Source organism: Leptinotarsa decemlineata, unplaced genomic scaffold (genome assembly GCF_025532065.1).
Source record: "Leptinotarsa decemlineata unplaced genomic scaffold, Ldec_3_MD MMD2_tig00001719_RagTag_RagTag, whole genome shotgun sequence".
NCBI lineage: Eukaryota > Metazoa > Arthropoda > Insecta > Coleoptera > Chrysomelidae > Leptinotarsa > Leptinotarsa decemlineata.
The window spans coordinates 264,726-287,010 of record NW_027412569.1 but is presented as its reverse complement, the minus strand read 5'-3'; the positions used below and the strand labels follow the sequence as shown (position 1 = coordinate 287,010).

Sequence of the window (22,285 nt, the reverse complement as noted above, 5' to 3'; positions counted from 1 at the left end):
TAAATTGTTTTGTGGTAATTTTATAGCACTTTTCTGTGAGGTTTTCATGCTCTTTATAAAACTATTTCAAGATTATTTTACAACTGCTTCCTGTAGCTTTAATGAAATTATCTTATTGGAATACTTTCAAACATAACCTTGTGTTCATTACCATATTGTCACTTTAATGATAATTCATCAACTATTTCATAGTATGGTTTATTTACTACAATTTCAAAACAATAAAATAGCTGTTATAAAATCAAATTGCTTTCGCTAATATATATTTGCTGTCGCCAAGAATTAAATGTAGCATTTAAGAAGAACCAGCCGACATTGATTTAGTGGTCGTGTAATGAAGTACAATTTGTCAGTTTTATTTAACTAGCGTCCCAATCGATATATACCTAATAACGTCGTGTAATATTGGTCATTGGAAAAAAAAACAAGAAAAGTGGTTCGTTTTAGACGAAAACCCACGTAACCTAGTGCTTCAATTTTGTTCTTGCTGAAAACATAAGAAAGGTTATTAATTATTAAAATCTGTCGATTTGAGTGGAGCACCATGTTTACATATACAGTCAAATCACTAGCTCAAAACTCCTTCGAAATTGAGCCTTTATAATCGATGAAAGAAAATACTTAACCAAAACATCCAGACAGATAATATTTATCCAAAAAATACCTGAGAAATGCTGCCCTCATTTTTATAAAAAACTATAGCTTTAAAAGTAGTTCGACTCTGCAGCAGAGTCCATCACTTGTAGAATAAACAGTTTTATAGGGGTAACATATAAGCTAAAATAACTCTTGATATTGATACCAAATCATTTTATAGAACGACGCCATTTTGAAATGATAGCAATTCGGAATACCGACATTAGATGAATTGAAAATATGAAATACTGCAAATATAAGTGATATTTATTGAAGAAAGTGAAAAGATATTGAAAGATATTATTTAGAACAAACTGAGTTAATTTGCGACTAGAAAATAAATACGTCGACAGAGTGAATTTTTGTATAATTTATAATTTTTTCCAAAAATTTTAAGAGAAGAGTGGCGCGCTTGAATTTTACTACTGATAGGCTATGTACCGTGTTAGGAATCACACGTTAAAAGGTAAAACCTCGTTAGTCCTTAGCTTAGCACAAGTTTCTCAACTTCTGAGAGTTGTCGTTCATAAGGGGGCTATAGCCGATTAACAGAAAAACAGATTTTAAACAGAAACAGACAGACAGATATATTTGTTAATAAAATTTCATTCGCATCAGTTAAAATATCAATCTTTGAAGCACAAATAATGTATTCAACAGTTCTATAAGTACAAAAGTGAAATTAATAAAATGGTCCCGAAGTTTCTATTTGTTAGTTTTGAGTTGGTGACATATCTATTATATTTTCCTAGTGTCCAATACAAAATTACTTCTTGCGCCTTTAAGAAAACATTTTCAAGACTTTTTTATTTCATCGTTATCGTTTTAGGCTGCATTATATTTCATAAAGCTTACTTGGAATCACCATAGAACTATTATAAAATTAAATTTCTATTATTTTATAAGACTCTTTACTAATAGTGTTTTATAGTAACTTTTATAGTAACTGCCGAAATATTTATAAGACTGTTTTGAACTGTTTGTGGAAGGGCTTACAAAATATTGATAAAGACTATAATGTTTTATAAAACGATGTCAATCTCCTATTTATAGCTGTTTTAAGAACACATTGAAAACATTTCTGGGAGGAAAACAATTTTATAATTTGTTTCTCCGAAACGTTTTCACAACCATTATAAAATATAAAATTGCTAGCTGGGTAGCGCATTCTTTGCGGCAGTAATATCATACCATCGTTTTTCTGAATAAAAAAATTCTAAAAATGTTTCCTGTCCTATTTTGATAATATGGCTCCTTTCAGTAGTTGAGGGGGAGGGACAATTTACCTGCGCACTGTATGGAAAGCTCAGTAGATATGACAAATCCACAAGTGCCACAACACTTCGCAGCACTCCCTTTTTATTTTCTCAGTACAATCTCATTTGGATTGCAAGAACCAACCACATCCACTCGCATATCTGTAACCCCTTCTCCCATTTACATAAATTAAAGAGTCTGACATATGCTCGTTAAGCCGCTGTTCAGAACTCCCATTAACGCAGACGTGACACACGTCGCGCTGAAAACAGCTTTTCGGGATGACCTTTCAGAGGTCCCTGGAGATTTCCGGCTTCAGGCTGAAATGGAGAAATGCAATGATGGTTTCCCGCAGACGAGTTTCTTGCTATTTCAACTCGGCCGTTGGATCGGATGTCGATTTCGAGACTCAGGAATTGATCCGGCGGAAATTTTCTCGCAGAGAAGTGTAATGGAATTGAGTTCGGATCCGTGCATCAATTAAAATCCCGCGATCTATGTGAGGATTTCTTACTGAATGTGGAATAGTCGGCTGGGTGAGATATAATTTCAGAGATTGAACTTCTGAAAGATAGTTTAAAGCAATTATATTTTGGAAGACTGATTCAAGTCGCACGTATATCAAGCTTTCTATGTCGCCTCATTTTCATTGAGCATTCCTGCATTTTGATGTTGATCTTTGACTTTCGTGTTCTATACTTCAATAACTGATACTTTTCTTACATAAAATTTGACTGAAGTATAGTCCAGACTGAAAATATTTCACCAGCTCCACCCTTTTCTTCAATGGGAAACGGGTCGCAGATGAAACATTTCAAAAGTTTTCGAATCGTTTAACACCTGCAGTGGCGTGCGTTTGGGTATTGAATCAAAAATACCTGTTGCAACTGGTACTAATTGATGGATGTTGCCGATCATCACGAAAAATGGGAGATAAAACTTTTTGTTTTTTTAACACTTGTATTTGTAACTGACGTTGATGCAGTTTCATCCTATAAGGACATTTTGAAACGAATACAATAATGAACTGAAAATAATTCATAATGTTAGCCCTGGAATATAATAACAATACATCTATTACATCCGGTCAAGCCAGAGTCCAAACAGGGTGGGTCACTTTCAGAAGGGGTGTATTTCAGTGCGATTCCCTCAGTCCCCTTCTCTTCTGCATCTCACTATTGCCATTATCCGTTGCGTTCAAAAATACTCGGCACCCCCAAAAACCGGAGGCAAAAGGTCACCCATTTGTTTTATATGGATGATCTTAAACTTTATGCCTCTGGAGACAAGGATCTTTATCAGTCCTTGAGGGTGGTAGAAGAGTACACGCATGCTATCGGTATGAAATTCGGGATAGACAAATGTGCAATGGTCCATCTCAAAAGAGAACGATGCGGGAACTACGAAGAGGATGTGCAGCTCGTAGATGGAAGCATCCTACAACATCTGGATGCAGGAGAGACGTATACTGACCTCGGGGTGGAACAACGCCATCTGGTCATCGGAACTGCCGGTTAAGAACAAAGTTGCTGCAACAAATATGCTTGCCGTTTCAATCTTACTCTACTCGTTTGGAGTAGTGAAGTGGACTCGGAAGGAGCTGTATCAACTCGACGTAAAGACCCAAAAAATGATGCATCTCTATAGGAGTTTGCATTCCAAATCGTCCGTTCCACGGTTGTTCTTCCATCGACAACAGGGAGGCCGTGGAGTTCGGATCCCCTCCTCTGCATGGTCCGTGACCATGAGAGATCAGGGATTGGAGCATTTCTCTTCAGGGCACTAGGTGACCACAACTCTGTCACCGAGTTGGAACCCGTTCAGCAAAAAGCTCATAAAAGCCGCAGAGATCACCTCACTTCTGCGGAAACACAAGGATAAGCCAATGCATGGAGTCTTCTTCAATAACATTGAAAACCTTAGCTTATCAAAGCGCCTGACGTTCGCTATTTCCTCAGGTCGAGTGGGCTGAGGTCGAAAGTGAGGGGTTCATCATGGCTTGCCAGGATGGTGTCTTCAACACATTAGTCTACCGCAGTCGCGTGATGGGTATACATGTTCCTGACACAAGGTGCACTTGATATCAGCATGTCCAGCATATGCGGTCTCGGCCTATATCCATCGACATAACGCGGCCCTAAGAGTGCTATATTACCATCTACGGCACTCTTATGGTATTGACGAGACACCGGTGTTGCCCTACGCTCCGGGGGATATTGAATCCTTTGTGGGGAACGAGAAGTGCCGAATTTATTAGAGCTATTCATTCCCCACCCTCAGGCTCATACTAGCTAATAAGCTCCTGGCGAGACGAATATCGTCCGAAAAGAGAAGAAAAAACGGATAAAATATCGAGATTTTCTTTTCGAACTCCGCAGACTGTATCCAGACCACTCTGTCAAGATGGTTAGTCTGATTATTGGAGTCCTTGGTAGAATGATGCCCTTTCTACTTTAGGATCTTGAAATCGTACCGGCTTGCCACACTAAGGCAGAAATCTCAGCCGCACAGATGCAGAAGGCTATTATTCTTGGCCCACTGCGCTTGCTAAAGGCACATGATTCTAGGACCCAATGATCACTCATCCCTCGGTAAGTCGTCATTGGTTGATAATGCTAGTGTGTCTTCCCTAATGTATCGGGACTTGGGGGCCTGACTAGCGCACACTACGGTGAAATAATAATAATAATAATAATAAGTTCATTATTTACCATGAATCCACCAACAATATTAAGTTTCAATTAAAAAAAAACTAGGTGGATAGAAGATGAGAGATCAATTTTCTTTCAACACCAGGAAGAGAGAAACTGGTCTTCCACTTAGACCCTTACTTTAAACTGAACTTAAAACTAAAAGGACGAGAAGACGAGAGGAAAGCATGAGAAAAAAAAAAGATAAAAGAGAGAGAGAAGATAGGAATCCTTTTTATTATTTATTTTCACTTGTGAGGGCAGTTATTCTTTTAAGACATGAAAAGTTGTATGACGACGCTGTGAGAATTTCATTTTTTGCTCTCAGTTGGGAGATATTCTCAATTATTTTTCATTTTTGTAGTTCACGCAAACATACAGTCATGGATTTTTTCAAGGAGAAACACGACCTAGTCGGTTATCTTGTACGTATTCATGTAACTAGCAATATTATATGAAAATCTACGTTTGAAAATTTCCTTTCCATTTCGAGAAATGGTGATAAAAAAGTTTATCGAGTATTTCTATCATGTATTCCAAAAGTTTGTAGAAGTAACAAAGGATATGTAGTTTACGCCTGTTGGTCATATTGAGCCATTCAGTTTCTTTAATTTCATGGGAAATTCCCTACCTGCTTTTTATGCCATATTTAGATAGCATGGAGACTCTCCATGCTATCTAAATATGGCCCATATACAATAGTTGAAGTGGGAAAGCACTAATGAATCACAGAACATTTACCTAAATAGTGTCTTTGTGGGTAAATCATCTTCAAGCTAGTGTAACTTCTTTTCAACATAATAGCAACCTGTTCTTTGAATCTCAATTTTTGATCTAGTAACAAACCCAAGTTCTTTGCACTCACACTAAAAGGTATTGTGTAATTTCCTATCTTCAGTGCCTCAGTAGATATTTACCACACATGTGTTTTGAAGATTGTAAGTCGATATTTATTTATCTGTTGGTTTGCATGACAATATCGGGTTCAAAGTTGTGTGTCATCAGCGTATGTGGTAGTTATAGTGCTGCAGAGCTTCATGAAATGTTACTATTTCATGAGCGATGTGCTTGAGATTATCAATTTTCCTCTTTAGAGAAGTGGAAAGGGCGATTGTATCATTCAGTACTCGGTATATTTTGATAATATTCATATAGAAAGAAAAAGATTTGACGTTCTAACAATAGAAAATTTCCCATATGTTCCTAAACCTTCAACTAACGACACAAATATGTTGAGAATGCCACATGTATGGAAGAAAAGCAATGGACTGAATGGGTTGTTAATTTGTAAGGAATGTCTGTAAAGTGCAGTTGCGTCCGATAGTTTTACTCGGTAAGATACCCCAGACGATAATTTTCTGCTGAAAATTACTCCGAGCTCTAGAAGAGCACTTCAGAAGTAAGTCTGTGACTGATGGTGATGTTAAACATAACTTCATTTCTGAAGTATTCGACATTCATGATATGGTAAGAGTAGAAAGCGATGAAATCAGTATTCTTGCTAGAACGTTTCTGGATTGTACATCGATCCCATGAGTATAATGATTTCAATCAAACAGATAATGGATAATTGCTACCAGAGCAGTGAGGAATGGAGGATCAGGCAGAACAAATTGGCAATCGTTGCAACCGAGCAAAGTAAAATATTTCAGTTTGTATGAAATATAAATAAATGTGAAGTAAATATATCATTGAATATAAAAATGGGAGATTGAAAATTATAACCTGATCACCCAAAACTGTTATTGAAATTCTGGAACTGGTTTCAACAAAGAACTACATGTTGTCAGCGACTTTCTACAATAATTTTTGCGATATTTGTTTTTCAAAAAACAAGCATGTATACCCATCTCTTCCAGGGAGTGAGGCATTGATATCATCAAATTCGAACTTATGGTGCGGTATATTATACAATGAAGTACTAGGACCTTACGAGGGGGTTCCCAGAAGTACCCCGCCTGACCTAGAAATGTCGGTAGTTGTTTGAAAAATATCAGTTTTGTAAAGTAAACAATCCGTAAAATGTTTCGAGTTTGAAGACGCTGCGTTTTTCAGTATTTGTTTGGAAGTCATCAATAACGAACGTTTTTGGTGAATATGTGGAAAATGGAGAAAATTGGCCATCATTATGTAACAAATAATAACAAATACTTATAATAATGTTTATTGCAGTACAAACAGGTGAAATATAAAATATGTTTACATTCTAAGGTATTTCGCTAAGAAAAATAATTTCAGTGGTAATAAACAATGATTCCTGCTAAGGCAGAGCCAGTGCGCAGGAGCATGGTTAATAAGATAATCCTGATATGGTGAATACAAAAGATGTAAGGTAAAGAGAAAAAAAAATTAGTAAATAAAAACATGCACATAAAGATAAAAAAACACATGAATAGTACAGTTATTTATATAAAGTGAAACTGATTTTTATCCAATACAATTCACAAATTACATTAAAAAAAAGGGTTCTGAACTCAACATACACATACATATCAAATTTGAGATTACGGTAAATTAATTATACTTCAAAGGATCTATCAGGCAATGAATATCATTTCGAGGTGTATCAAATAAAAACCTTTAAGTGACAGTTTTGAAAGAGTATAATGATTTTTGGTATTCTATTTCGTCTGGGAAGTATTTAAAAATTATTGGCGAGATGTAGTTGAAGCTTCTCTGTCCCACTGTTTTCATTTGAAAAAGAACCCTCACACATTTTTTTGTTTTTAGTCTTGTGTCATATCTGTGGTCAATCAATAATGAAGAATTTTTTGTTGAAATGTTCGTGTAACTGTTCTTAGGAAACACATCCAAGGAAACACATCCAGAATTTTACATTCCGAAAACAGCGTTGATCACACATATGATCTTCAGAATCTTCAAGTTGCTTCATATGGTACGGGGAAGCAGAACCCCAACCCACTATTCCATAAAATAATCGTGCTTCAACAAGTGTATGATATATTATTTTTAAGTGAAATTCACCTAGAAGTGTTTTTAAGTTTTTGAATTTTGATAACATGACTCTCAGAGATTGTGATACGATACTTTCATTTGAGAGGCCTCAGTCCAACAACTATAAAAATTGGACTGGTGTAGTTAATCCAAACTGGTTTTAAAATTATTATTTTCTATGTGCATCCCACTGAAACATCTACGAGTTTATAGCTGAGTCACCAGTGCAATAATACTTCATTAACTGTCTATCAACCCTTGGTAACTCTTTCACTATTGCCGTGTTTTTTATTCATATAAAATATGACAGCTGCTGTCACCAGATACGAATTTCTCCACATTTAATTTCGGATGTCAGGCAGATCCGAAATAGGCTTGAGTTTTGCCTCCTGTAAGGGGAGGAGGTTTTTAGTTGCAGAGAAAAATTTAAAAAAAAATTCAAAGACACTTCCTTCCAAGAGGTTACTCTGCTCAAAACCTTCAAAAGATACTATATTCAATAATGAAGGAAATAAAGAACAAAATATATAACAAAACAGACAAAGAAAAAAAAAACACCAAAAAAAAAAGTAAAAACAAATCTCGAAAAAATAAAACTAAATATTTGTGCCATCGCCGGAAATAACTATAATATACGAGAGTGACAAACTACTCTAGCTTGACTGATGATTTCTGACCGCTAAATATCCATAAGGCAATTATTAGATCCACTCGGTCGGTAGCCAAGCGATTCAGCGTGTGTGCTTTGTTCACTCAGTCGAATTGACTGCCGTGTTGGTCGGTGGTTCAAGCCCTAGTCTGAACGATCGATCTTCACTTGGTACCGTCCAACCCGTGTTAGGAATAACACGTTAAAAGGTAAGACCTCGTTAATCCTTAGCTCGCACAAGTTTCGACTTCTGAGGGTTGTCGTTCGTAGGGGTGCGACAGCTGGTTAACGGAAAAACATATTTTAAACAGATTTTTTTAAACTCTGTATACAAATTAATTATAGCTAACTCCTTCCCAGAATTATAAAATGGTTAGTACACACGTACATTTTACTCAGCACTGCTTTTTTTCTGTTCCTGCCTTCTTTAAATTTTTGCACGATTTCCGCTCGAACCTTACACGCTCCTTTATTCCTACGTCAAAATAAAAGACTATCCAGAATCGCGCTAACCACCTGTTTTCCAAAATGAATAAAAAGAAAATAAGATTCAACCCAGGAAAACTATCTCTCAAAACAACAAAACCGCTCTTGACCGACCGTTGAGAGAACCCTTCAAACTACAAGTTCTCGATTCTCCTCAAAATTTGGGTAAACTTACTTCCCGAAAAATTTTGGCACCACTCTGAGACTGCTGCGCCAGGCAATGAGCTCCCAGAACTCTCTGTCTTTTCTGCTTCTCAAAACTCCCGATTTCAATGCTGGGATATTGCTATGCCCATTTTTATATCCTGCGCGGTTTTCAGCTATGTGCACCTTTTCAAAACACGCCGATGCACTGTGTTTATATAAACAGTATCAGTCGGACCATAATTTTACATTGTATGAGAGACAGATTCGCCGTTTAAAAAATTTTGAACTGAAGAAATCTGTCTCTTCCCGAAGTTAGAATGTATATTACCATACATAGCTTTCGCTAGGCATTACACTGAAGTCTACCCTTAGTGATTCTGCTCCTTCGTGAAAAATTGGGTAGCAGAGATTAAACGAGGTCATAGCTCTTCCCGAAGTTAGAATGTATATTACGCATAGCTTTCGTTAGGCATTACACTGGATTCTACCCTTGGTGAGACTGCTCCTTCGTGAAATATTGGGTGGCAGAGATTAAACGAGGTCATACGAGCGGCCAAAACGAGCATAGCAGTGGTCGACCAAATGAGGTGGCAAGTCCAGAAATGGTGGAGAAAATGCATAAAGCGGTACTGAATTATCGTCGACTGGAAGTGCGCAAGCTAGCGGGAATTTCAAAAAGTGAGATACATCGTATATTATCTGAAAATTCAAACATGAGAAAGCTGTGTATAAGATGAATGTCGAGTTTTCTCACACTCGAGCAAAAACAGTATCGTGAAGATGTTTCGAATAGGTGTTTATCGAAGTTTCACAGCAACAAAGCAGAATTCTTGCATCTTTTCATAACCATGGATGAAACATGGGTCTATCACCTCACACCAAAGACAAAAGAAATATCAAAACAGTGAACCCAAAAGGAAGAATCGGCTTCAAAGGAGGCGAAGACTTCTTGGGATGCGCCTGGGATAATTTCCATCGACTACCTAGATAATGATAAATCTATCAACGGCGAGTATTATGCGAACGTGTTGCAACGTTTGAGTGGATAAATCAAGCATAAACGGCCGCATTTGGCTGAGAAAAGTGTTGTTTCATGAAGACAATGCTTCAGCTTACAAATCCATTATCGCAATGACCAAAATTAGCGATTCGAAGTTTGAATTGCTACCTTATGCACCCTATCTGCCAGATTCAGCCCCCTTGAGTTATTCTCTGTTTCCACATTCGGAAAAATAACTCAGTGGTAAAAGATTTTCCAAGGATGAAGAGATGATGCCGGCAGTTGATGGTTATTTTGAGGAGCAAGACAGTTCTTGCTATAACAAGGGTATTGAAGGTCGCTGGGCAAGTGTATAGAGCTACAAGGAGATTATGTTGAAGAACAAATAGTTTTTTCCAACATTTTTTGTGTTATCTTTGTTGAAACGGGTACTTCGTATTTCAGTGAAGGCAATTCAGTTGAAGAAAAATACATCAAATCATGCAAGAAGGGTTATATCACTGAGCGATACGGTGAATTTTTAACAATCAAATGAGATAGACATGTCCACATAATTCCAGGATAATCAAGGATCATTTAAATGATACAGTTTCAAATAGGATAACACTAGATTGAGACCTAATAGATTTTCTATTCATGTAATTATCTCAAAAATGGGGTGCATGACACTACAAAACTTTCACAGTAGCGATTCTTCAAGTGAAGAATCGCTACTGCTTGGGGAAGAGTTTGTTTGGAGTTTGAAATCCATGACAAAAAAGGGCGTATCTCTCAATGATGATAATTTTGAACAATTTCTATTTTCAATCATAGAAAATTTATGTTTCAGAAACATTGGCAGTTTTGTTTCAATAATGGTTCTGTTTTCATCATAAAAATTTGATTTGGCTGCCTCTAAAAAGGTTTCTTCTATGGATCATTCGATAAGAATGATTCCGTTTTCTCAATAATTATTTTCAGTTCTCATTTTTATCTTCGAAAATAAAGTTTAATAATTCTTCAGTTGATTGTTTTACTGCAAATAAATTGTTTTTTCAATTAGTATGAATCATTCGAAAATGTGTTGAATGAGATGCCAACCCCAATGGGTCTATATCCTTTTGGTCCTAGAGCTGTTAATAAGAACTTCACAACATCCACAATTCTACCACTAACACAAGCGGATGGTTCAGTTGCAACAACAGTCATATACAAAGCAAATCTACTATCTGAACAATTTGCGTCCCACTCCATGGTACATTTTTAGGGAAAGGTACCACCCACTATTCCTACACTAGAATCCACAATGCCGTAAATTACTTTCGACAAAGTTCAATACGGCGAATTCGTAAACAGGTCAATAGCAACAAGGCGTCTGGTCCTAGTACACTAGTATTTTGCAGACTTCCCAACCTATCTCACAAGAAAGGAGTTTTTTCTCCTTATTGGAAGATTACTCGCGTTCAGCGTATTCCCAAAAAGGGCAAAAAATCTTCCAAATGACTGTAGCCTAGTCGTTTTGCTATCAGCGAAAGCCATAAACCACCATATCCTTTGATATTTGGGAGGCTTCAACATCTTGAGGATCATCAATATAGCTTTCGGAAACAAGATTCAACAGACGACTTTCTATCATATGTCACCCATATTTGGGATAACGCAATCGAGGAACATGGAGAGTCAAAAGCTGTAGCGCTTATTTCTAAGACCTTCGACGTTGTGTGGCATGAGGGTTTGCTGACCAAACTTCGGTGCTATGGAATACTACTAACATCTATGCTGGTGTTCCCTAGGAATCTATATTGTCTCCAATCATCTTGCTATTGTATAATAACGACTTATTGGAAAAAAAAACAAGAATCCAATATAATGCTTTGCTGACGACAGCACACTTGTTTTGTCATTCCATTTGGATTTCAGGACATTGGGGTGAAAATAACTAGGTTCAATTCAATGTCCCAAAAACCCAGGCATCGGTTTTCTCCAGAAAGATAAATGCCTCCGAACCAAAAACAATAATGTCAGGACAAACAATTCCACTTTCTACTTCGATAAGTTTGTTGGAGAAATGGACATCAATATGTCGTGGCAAAATCTTGTAGCTGGAATTGCAAAAACCGATCCTCAAAAGCTTGGAACAGTGTTTCGAACCAAAAAATTGTTCACACCTCAGCAACTTTTGATGTTTCATAAAGCTCAGATCAGACCTTCTTCGGAGCATGGTTCTCATGTATGGAGCTTCACCCCTAAGAGTCATCCGCCCGATTGAAGATACGAGCATGACTTGCAATCTTGATAGTCTGGAACATCGAAGAAAAGTTGAAGACTCGTCTCTCTTCCATAGATACTTCAACGGCAAGTGTTCGAGTGACTTCGCACATACCATTTCACCAAGAGAGGAATTCACTAAAAGTTTGCAGAAAACGAATAAGCATACCGAACAGTTCCTGAACAATCTTCCTAGAATACAAAGCTCCTTCTCTTCCGGCAACTGGGGATGAAATACTGGCTGGAATAAAAAGTATGGAAAATTCCCCCTGTTACGACGTTTATGGATTGATCAGTATAATATTGAAAAAAATTGCTAATGGTTTACTAGATACCCTAACCAACCTTATCAATATGTGCTTCTTGACTGGAACTTTTACCGATGTATTCAAAAAAACCAAAGTTATTCCGATTCACAAAAGTGGCGACAAGGACAGCCCAGCAAATTACCGACCTATTTCAATAACCCCGATTATTGGAAAGAAGAATGGAGAAACTTGTGAAGAAAAGATTAATACTGTACTTGGAAAAGTATAAAATTCTAAATAATACACAGTTCAGTTTCAGAAGTTGTAGATCTACGGTTCAAGCCGTGAAGGACGTGGTGGGCGATATACTTGAGAGCCTTGAAGCAGGTAAAGTAATTGCCATGGCACTTTGCGACGTCAGCAAGGCTTTCGATTGTGTTTTTCATACAATACTTCTTCAGAAACTTGAATATTATGGAATACGCGGAACAGCTCACGAATTTTCCTCCTCCTAATTTACCGACAGATTCCAGACAGTGCAAAACCAGGATTCTCAATCAGAGTTTCGAATCATCAAACATGGGATACCTTAACGGTCTGTATCATGCATGATGTTTGCAGATGATGTAACTCTATACGAATCACATGTTGATAAGCAAATATTGTCAAATTCAATGGAGTTGGCGAACCGTAGAGCGGGAGAATGGTTTCTAACAAACAAATTGAAACAAAACCCTAATAAATTCCGAAGGATTTCCATTTCAACTAACTGCCGTGAGAACTCAGCTGATGAAGTTGAACTTTTGGGTATAACCTTGGATCATTCTTTGAAATGGAACTGTCATGTTGACCAACTGTGCTCTAAACTTTCTAATCAACTCTCACTCCTAAGACAACTGAAAAAAGTAACCAGTTTCGAAGCATTGAGAATATCTCACTTTGCCCTGTTCCATTCACACATTACCTGTGGTATACGACTATGGGGAAACTCTAGTCTCTCACTTGAAGTTCTCTGAATACAGAAAAAGGCCATACGGATAGTAGCTTGTGTGGAATATAAGGAATCTTGTAGAAACTACTTCACCGAATTCAAAATTATGTCACTATAATCAGCGTATATTTTTTATTGCCGGTTACAGATCCACAAGAACATCAGTATCTACCAAACTCACTCCGATACGCATACTTTCAATACAAGAAACAATAATCCAGTTGATCAATCGGCGATACAGACTCACTACCTCGACCAAGAATTCGCTAGACTTGAACCTCTTCAATAAACTTCCCGCCCACATTCAAAATTTGAGCAAAAACAAGTTCAAGAGAATAATTAAAGTAGTTTTCAATAACAACGCATTCTATTCTCTTGATGAATTTAAGAACTGCCAACTGAATTATATGAATAATGAGTTGACATGTGAGTGATCATCCTGCTATGACTTCTATTCTCTTAACCTGCTGTGATATCTTTACTCTAAAGTCTGATTATTATTTTATTTGTATTTATAACTCATCTATTACAAATTCATGTATATGTGTATGTATATGTATATATATATATATATATATATATATATATATATATATATATATATATATATATATATATGTATATTGTTTTTTTTATTGTGAAACTTCAAATTGTGTATTCTGTACGGCTTGCTACAAATGTGGTTAAATAAAATATCTATATATCTATCTATCAGAAATACGCGACGGACTGTGGCTGCTCATCGTTCCGAGGTTCAACTCAATACACCTCGAACCTCACTGTTCTAGAACTCTTTCATTTGGAGAACAGCTTTTATGTGGAATAAGCCTTCTAAAAACATTTTTCCAAATGAATTTAATCTTCATCGATTCCAATCCAGTGTGAATTGGAGAATTTTCATGTAGTGAAAAGATATTCCTGAAATTACAGAATCGTCAACAAAAAATGAACCCGATAATTTCTGTTTTTTTCTGAAAGTGTACCTAATATTTTCGATTTGTTCACACTTATGCGTAATGATTTCCTGAATTGATAACTTCTACTCTATTTGACCGTTCCTTAAGTTTCTGTAGTTTGAAAGAATCCAATACAATTCCAAAAAGTCACCCGGTATACCATTTTATAATTTTTTTTCATGGAAACCATCATTATATTCTACCCATTCTCTATTCATTACCGTTATTCACCATCCATCGTTAATTCTACCTTCATGAAGTTCCAGATTATGAATAAACCAGAACAAGGAAATGTCCCATTAAAACTCGTTGTGTTTTCCGCTTGAGGCTCATGTATTATGAACACATTAATTAGTGGTATTACACATTAACCCCAAAACCTTCCCTTTGCCATTGTTTTCCGAATCTATTCATGTAAAATTAATTCCTGTATGCCTCTGAATTACATTGGAAGCTTGTCTATAAATTATTTGTATGCTGGTCCGAAAACGCCGACACGCATCTACACAAATAACTTCATTTCATGAATCAATTAACATATCTGTTGAACAATATGAAAATTGTCTGCTTATTTAACAAAAATCCATATATTATAAGAGAATCTGATTTTACGGCCAGAGAAATAATTGAAGGGAACAAAATCTTCGCTGTTAGACTATGGTCCAGATACTACCTTTTTTCTCGTATTCAAAGCATATATTTCTGAAGGTGTCTGCCGCAGTTGAGGACAAAACGTGTTTGGTTCTATAAATTCCATTCGATCACAGTTCTTCTCAAATATCCATGTTTTCATTCAGGTGTTGGTATATTAGATGGTAGGAAGACATCAAGACAATGAATACACAGTTTTCTCAAATATCCATGTTCATAAAGTGGCGAATTTTCATTCAGGTGTTGGTATATTAGATGGTAGGAAGACATCAAGACAATGAATACCAGTTATTTGGTAGTTACCTTTCATAAGCAAGGAGGGATTTGCCATTCCAGAGCGTGAGAAAAAGTCATTCTTGATGGAAAAAATCTGTTTCGTCCTTTTATGTGTTACGTATCAATGAGATAATATAGTCAAAATTCCGAAAACACTATCTGGGAGCTTTGATGTGTCCTAGGTCTTCGATAGATTCAGTATGACAGTTTACTTTCTAAACCTTGTTATCAGCTCATCCATTGTTTTCCAGCTTTTAACAGTCAGTTTTTCTCGAGTGCTACCTATACTCTGTCGGATAGCATCACCAACCTTATCTGGTGTCTCTATTCTTGTCATCGATGACTTATTGGAGATTGAATTGTGTTGATCTGCTAATGATGATGAATTTATCGAATTTCACAAATGAAATTTCAAGAATATTTCAATTTCTTGTTGTCTAACTTTCTTCATATTCAGTATTATTACAAAAAAATGAGGTTTGAAGGTGGTTGGCAATGTTTTGTGGTGCATTTCATCAGTTGGGACTTCCATTGTCTGATATAATATGAATTGATTTGAAATCTCTGAAAAATTCTGTAAGAAATTCAAAAGATTAGCTGAAAAATAACAATTATATTGCGAAAAATAACTGAAATTACAATGAAATAAAATACAAGCAACAACCAAAAAATCAAAGAATAGAACTATTAACACGAGATGAAAATTAAAAAAATTATTAACAAAACATGAAAATTAAAAATTAACGGCTCCAAGCCAAGTTATTTCACGACGTTTCGATTGTCAGTATACACAATCGTCTTTGATCTCCTCCGAGATCTGACTATTAGTAGGTCATTCGAGTGCTTTCACATATCCTCTTCTCTCTCTCTCTCTCTCCGCTTCTTGGGTTTTAGAGGAAGCTGACCGTTTGACGGAAGTTGGTCGTGTTTCCCTTGATTAGAAGTTCCCACATATTGCGTATCTCTACGCTACCTTGGCTAAATGGGTTCTTTGAATTTTCTCCTAAACCAGTGTTCCTGTGGATGATTTCAACTGAAAACCACTTGATGTTATGTTGATGAGTCCAAACATTCCTGCTTTGCTGGTTTCTCCTCGCTGTGTGTGTTTTTTGTGCTCGGCAATGCAAACTAATGTGGCCTCTTAGTTTCACCGATGTATGATTCTCCGCTGAAAAATTTGGGTTTCTTTTTCTTGGACTCTGTGAAGTATTAACTTCACATCAAATTTTTTGGATTAGTAGGCCATGTCCGAAAGAAAACATGAATTCGGCCTTTTGCACGAAGAAAAGGTCTTAAGTAGGTTTATCTTAGAATTTTGAGAGTTTGCAGCTTTTTTTTTCTTTTCTAGGAGGTTACGGAGTTGGAGTTTTGAAAGAAAACTCGACTTTGTAAATAAAATATCATATTGAATAATAAAAAAATAAAAAACTGAGGAACAACAAAACAACAACAAAATGTAATAATGAGAATCGGTGGATGATGAACAAAACGAAGGAAAACAAACTAAATTTCTGGTATGCAAGACACGAAACAATTAAAAAAAACCAAACAGTATACTGAAGGTACTACTAGTTTTCACTTCCTAACGTCAACATCTATTTTTGCGTGCCTTCGCCGACTATGCTATCGTATACGGAGAGTGATTGTAATATTCAGCTCGACCAGCCTATGACATTTTGATACTGGCTTGAAACTTTAAAAGAATCAAAACACACGAAAAACATTTGCGCCACTCTGTATACTACTTTTTGGCTAATTCCTTCCCAAAATTCATACAAATGTTATTCAGACAAGTACATACATCTCACCAACGACTACTTTCCAAATTTTTCCTCGGCTAATCCAAAGGTTTCGATCTCGAGTGGACGTAGTAATCCGTTATTCAATGTCGTGGAAAGACCTCACTTCACGGAGAGAATTCACTAGCTTTACCGGCCACGGTAGACAAAATTATTATTCCGAAATTTCACTATAAATCCGCCAGATATTCGCTCATACGCTCAAATTAACACTTATTCATTTCCCTAATAAACCCATATAAATCGCGCTATTTCTCCAATCTTTAGAACATTACTTATTATCGCTCAAATAAGACGCTCGACCGCGCGTTCTTTCCGCTCTATCCCCTCGATCCCCTACGCTTAAAGACCGCCGTCCACGACTCTTCTTTTCCCACTCTCTCTCCCGGCCACTTTTTCAATATCCAAAATCTTCGTCACCTCCCTCGACCAATTCCGGGAGGCTCTCTTTCTCTCGGGGTCAACTTCAATTTGTCGAGATCATGATTAATTAACCCATAACCCCGGCTTTTTTTAATGGACGCTAACCTCGGTTTCAAGTCTCAGAATTCCGACTTCCCACGAAATTGTTCACTCAGCAAAACTTCGAAAGCCTTTTGTTTAGATTACTGTCACCACTCTACAAGTCTTTATGACCTAGGCTTTTTATCTTATCCAAGATTTTCGTCCAGCGGTCCCGTATTTGAAATAATAATATATGACCCACAAGTGTTCTTACATAAACATTTTCTCCTTCTCGCTAGTTAGCCGAAAAATTTCAAACTGTTATTTCCTTCATGACTGAAATCGTTTTATTTTTTGTTTATTTTTTTCTTAAAGCGATAATTTTTTTTTCGAACGTCGCCGGTGAAATTTATGGATTTCATGCAAATGATTCTATATTTTAAAATACTGACATTGCTAGGTGTTACACCGCACTCGCAGGGTATCCGGTAAATGAAATTCTTGGAATCACAGTCAGCGTTTGGTGGCTTGGTTTTCGTCAGGCTGCTACGGATAGTGTTCCCAGATCTGAAGCAGGTTCTGATGTTATACTTGGAACCGATTCTTCTCATTCTTTCCGACAATCCTCTGATGTAGGGAAGTACAAGTCTGGTTTTGGAAGCTTTTCTTCCTTGTGAGGCTCTTGCTGTCTTCTAGCTAAAGTCTGTTTCACCATCACTTTGGAGTAACCATTCTGTTGAAGGTCATTTTCCATGATGTTTAGTTTCTTTCGGATTACAGAGCCCGAGAGCACGGTCTACTAGAGTCTTGATGATTCCTCTCTTAGTCGATTGATGGTGGTTGTATTTCTGGTTCAGACACTGTCCCGTATGAGTGGATTTTCGGTTTACAAATGTTTTCTATTTAGTGTCCCAGAATGGCAATTCGTTGTGGACTTCCTTCTCCATTGTGAAAGTGATGGAAGGGCGTACGTTGTTGATGTCCTTCAGGAAGTTTTCCAGTTCTGGATTCCCATGGTTCCATATTATAAAGGTGTTGTCCACATGTCTCAACCTGACTCAGGCCTTCTTGTGGGCTTCTCTAATGGCCAGAGTTTCAAACCACTCCATATATATGTTGGCTATAACTGTTGAAAGAGGCGATCCCATTGGCAGTCCCTCATCTTGAGTAAAGAATTCGTCCTTCAGTTGGAAGTAGCAGGTTCGTATAAAATGAAATGTAATGAAAAATAATTACATTTGAACAATTTTGGCATCATTGTTGGTCAATGTGTTATTTCCGTCAGAGAAAAAGTAAAAGTGCAGTGTATTTAAGTAGTGTTTTCAAGTTTAGGGACAGAAAATATTCTGAGGGGGCTAGATTTGGCAAATAGGGTGCATGAAAAAGAAATCTGTTTAAATTATGTTTTTCCGTTGATCAGATCTCAGAAGTTGAGAAACTTGTGCGAGCTAAGGAATAACAAGGTCTTACCTTTTAACATGTGATTCCTAACAGTAACAGGTAGCAGATCAAACTTTAATTCATTGATTTTGATCATAGCGATAATAAATTTGTGAGCTAGTGCATTATTTTGATGAGATAACACTTTTTCCCATTCAAATGCGGCCGTTTTCGCTTGATTTCTTCACTCAAATGTTGCAAAAATTTCGCATAATACTCGCTTTTGCTAGTTTTTCCTTTTTCAAGATAGTCAATGGAAATTATCACACGCGCATCCCAAAAAACCGATCCTAAACACTCAGTTGAAACATCTTCACGACACTGTTTTTGCTCAATTGTGAGCAAACGCGGCATCCTTCTTGAAAACAGCTTTCTCATATCTAAATTTTCAGATAATATTCGATGTACCTAACTGTTTGTATCCTCATTCACAAATGTACCACTCGAGGAATCTCTGAACTAAAAAGATGTTTCCATAAGATATCAACTTATTTCGATATTTACTAACGATAACTTATTTTCAATGGAACAAGTTGATAGAGTCGCCATAGGCAGTCCACTTAGCCCAGTAGTGGCGAATTTCTTAATGGAAAAATTTGAAGGAAGAGTCATTCAAACTTCAGAAAAACGACCGAAGCACTGATTGAGGTATGTAGATAACACGTTTGTTGTTTGGAGTCCTGGAAGAAGAAATTCAGAACTCCCTTGATTATCTGAATATCTTTCATCTGAAAATCCAGTTCACTATGAAATTGGAAGAAAACCTCCAAATCCGTTTCTATGATGTTTTAGTCATCAGGAAAGGTAATCAACTAGGCCATAAGGTAAACAGGAAGAAAACACACATAGATCGATACCTACATAATGGATGATGTCGGCGAACAAGGAAAAACACTAAAAATAGATTCTCTGGGGGAAATCAAATACTTGGGCCTCTACATAGAGAGAAATTTAAGGTGGGAATCTCATATATAATATACAGGGTGTTCCTTAAACACATGCTAATATTCAAGAAGGTGATTCTTAGACCCATTTTAAGAAAAAAACGTCCTATGGACGTATGTCCTGAACGCCTTAACTTTTGAGATACAGGGTGGCAAAGTTTTCAAAAATAATCAGTTTTTTAATAATAACTGAGATAATTTTGTATACATCTTTGGCATATTTGGTAAATATGTTCCATGCCTCAAGGCGCATTTTGTGATGTACAATTTTCTTAATTTTCTCTGCCAGTGGCGTACGTACGAGTTATGAAATGTATATTTTTGACGAAAAAATACTACGCCACTGCTTTATCTTGAATTAAAAGTTATTTTTAAAATCTCCATACATTTTTGAGCACATTTGATCTGTTGGGTTTTCTTTGTCCGACGCATGATTTTCGCTCAAAAAATTAAAAATCGCTTTACTTAAGGATAAATTCCTTAAAAATCTGATGCGGTATCGTCCAACGACTGAAAGCAAACTAAGAGATCAGATTTGTTGCAAAATAAATGAGGATCTGAAAGGTATTTGTTTGTTGTCAGATGCACTGTTCTCAATTAAAATTACGTCATAACGCAGCACCGCTTAATACGTTTTGAAAACATAAATTTAGTTATCCTGGAATAAATGACGTGTAGCAGAATTTATTTACTGCACCTCTTGGAAATATGGATTTTGTCGATATGTGATTTCTTTTAAAGATTAAAATCAGAAAAAACAGCGTACCTACCATAGCAATAAAAAACGAATTCTCTGTATGTACAAACGTCAGTAGCTAATATTGATGTTGGTTTAAAGTAAGGTGTTGGTGTTAAAAACTGTCACAGCGCGTTTTGATTGATTTTGAAGTTTTATTGAAGTTATTTTGGTAGTCCGCTGTTTTTCTGAATATCAGTAAATATGGTAAATTATAGGAATGCGGAAATTGCGCAAATGCATTACGTATATGTCCTTGCCGATGGTAATGCAACAGAAGCCAGGCGTTCATCTAGGTCAAATGACCTAGATGATAATGATGATGATGAAAAACTGCATCCTCACAATTTTCAATGGAACCCAACACGAGCAATACCTGAAAGACTTTTCATTCGTATTTGTCTTTTACAAACTCTGTTTCACTCTTTTTTTCTTGTTTCAGGATGAAGTCCGATAGATGTCGCTTACAAATGTGAACTCAGGAGAAACATTGCCCATTAGCTCGACAGATTCCAAAATATAGTGATAGTGAGTGTGAGTGCAAGAAACTGTTTCAACTCAGTGAGTGGGTGAATACGAATTCGAACAAAATGGAGATTTATCCGTGGATGTTCATTTGTTGCATTTCATTGTATAATGTGAAAGGTCAGTAGTACTTTTCATAAACACGAGCATGATACTTCGCAACGAAGGTTGAAAATTACGTAGAATATCAGTTGTTGGTGAACTTGTGAAATATTTGTTGATGTTTTTTTGACCTATTTTATATTTAGAAGTGGAATACCTACGGTATTCAATAAAATCGAAAACATAAAATAACTTGACAGTCTGAAAAAAATGTTTCTGTCGACAAGTATTTCGGAAATTTTATTTGTTTGGGAGAAATGAAACATCCTGCTCCTTTAGGAAAGAAATCCAAAATTATTAGACCCATATATCAGCTGTTTCTTGACCCTTTTTGTTCACATCATATTTTTTGGCAATTTTGTTTCAGAATATACATCCAAGTCATGAATCATAATAATACCATTTTTTTATTTCAAAACTTTGTTGATGAAATTGACAAAAAAACTGACATAAAACTTAGATTTCCGTATGTGTTTATCGAAATGAATAGCAGAAAGTTGGATTGTTGAATTGGGCATTAATTTTTTCTGAAATGCAAATCTATCTGGTTTTATTTGAATAATTATCCCAAACAGTTACAACTTGCTGATGGCATTTATTCGCAAATTTAATTCAATCACAGTTATAGGAAACTTATTTGAATTGAAAGGGTATATTGTTTGGAGAAATAATTTTTTGAAGAAAATAGATTGTGGCTTTCTGTTCTTCATCTCCATGCAAAAATATGTGGAAACTATCCAAAAAAGAAAAGATGATCTGAATATTTTTTGTAAATAGTCTGATTATATGTTAGGAATCACACGTTAAAAGGTAAGAACTCGTTAGTCCTTAGCTCGCACAAGTTCTCAACTTTTGAGAGTTGTCGTTCGTATGGGAGCGACAGCTGATTAACGGAAAAACAGATTTTGAACAGAGATTGAACAGATATGTGGTTTCCACATTTGTTGTATGAATATGGAAAAGTAGAAAGCCAAACCCTTTTTTTCAAAAAAATCAATCTACCCTGAAAATTTACCTCCTCCATTTTTAAACTAATGGTTGGTTTCATGTTTCAGTTTTTACCAGTATCTGTATTTGTAGAGTGAGGAGGGTGAGTGTAGGCCCAC

At 36.3% G+C, this 22,285-nt stretch overlaps 1 protein-coding gene across 2 annotated transcripts in view; it reads left to right on the top strand.

Moving 5' to 3' along the window:
- LOC111507341 (cell adhesion molecule 2-like) overlaps positions 1-22,285 on the top strand; it is a 100,355-nt gene that overhangs the window by 13,474 nt on the left and 64,596 nt on the right. For both annotated transcript variants that reach the window (XM_074176219.1, XM_074176220.1), the window contains exon 2: positions 20,995-21,197. In XM_074176219.1, the coding sequence (XP_074032320.1) occupies positions 21,143-21,197 (55 nt within the window). In that variant the 5' untranslated portion in view covers positions 20,995-21,142. The remainder of the gene's footprint in view (positions 1-20,994; positions 21,198-22,285) is intronic.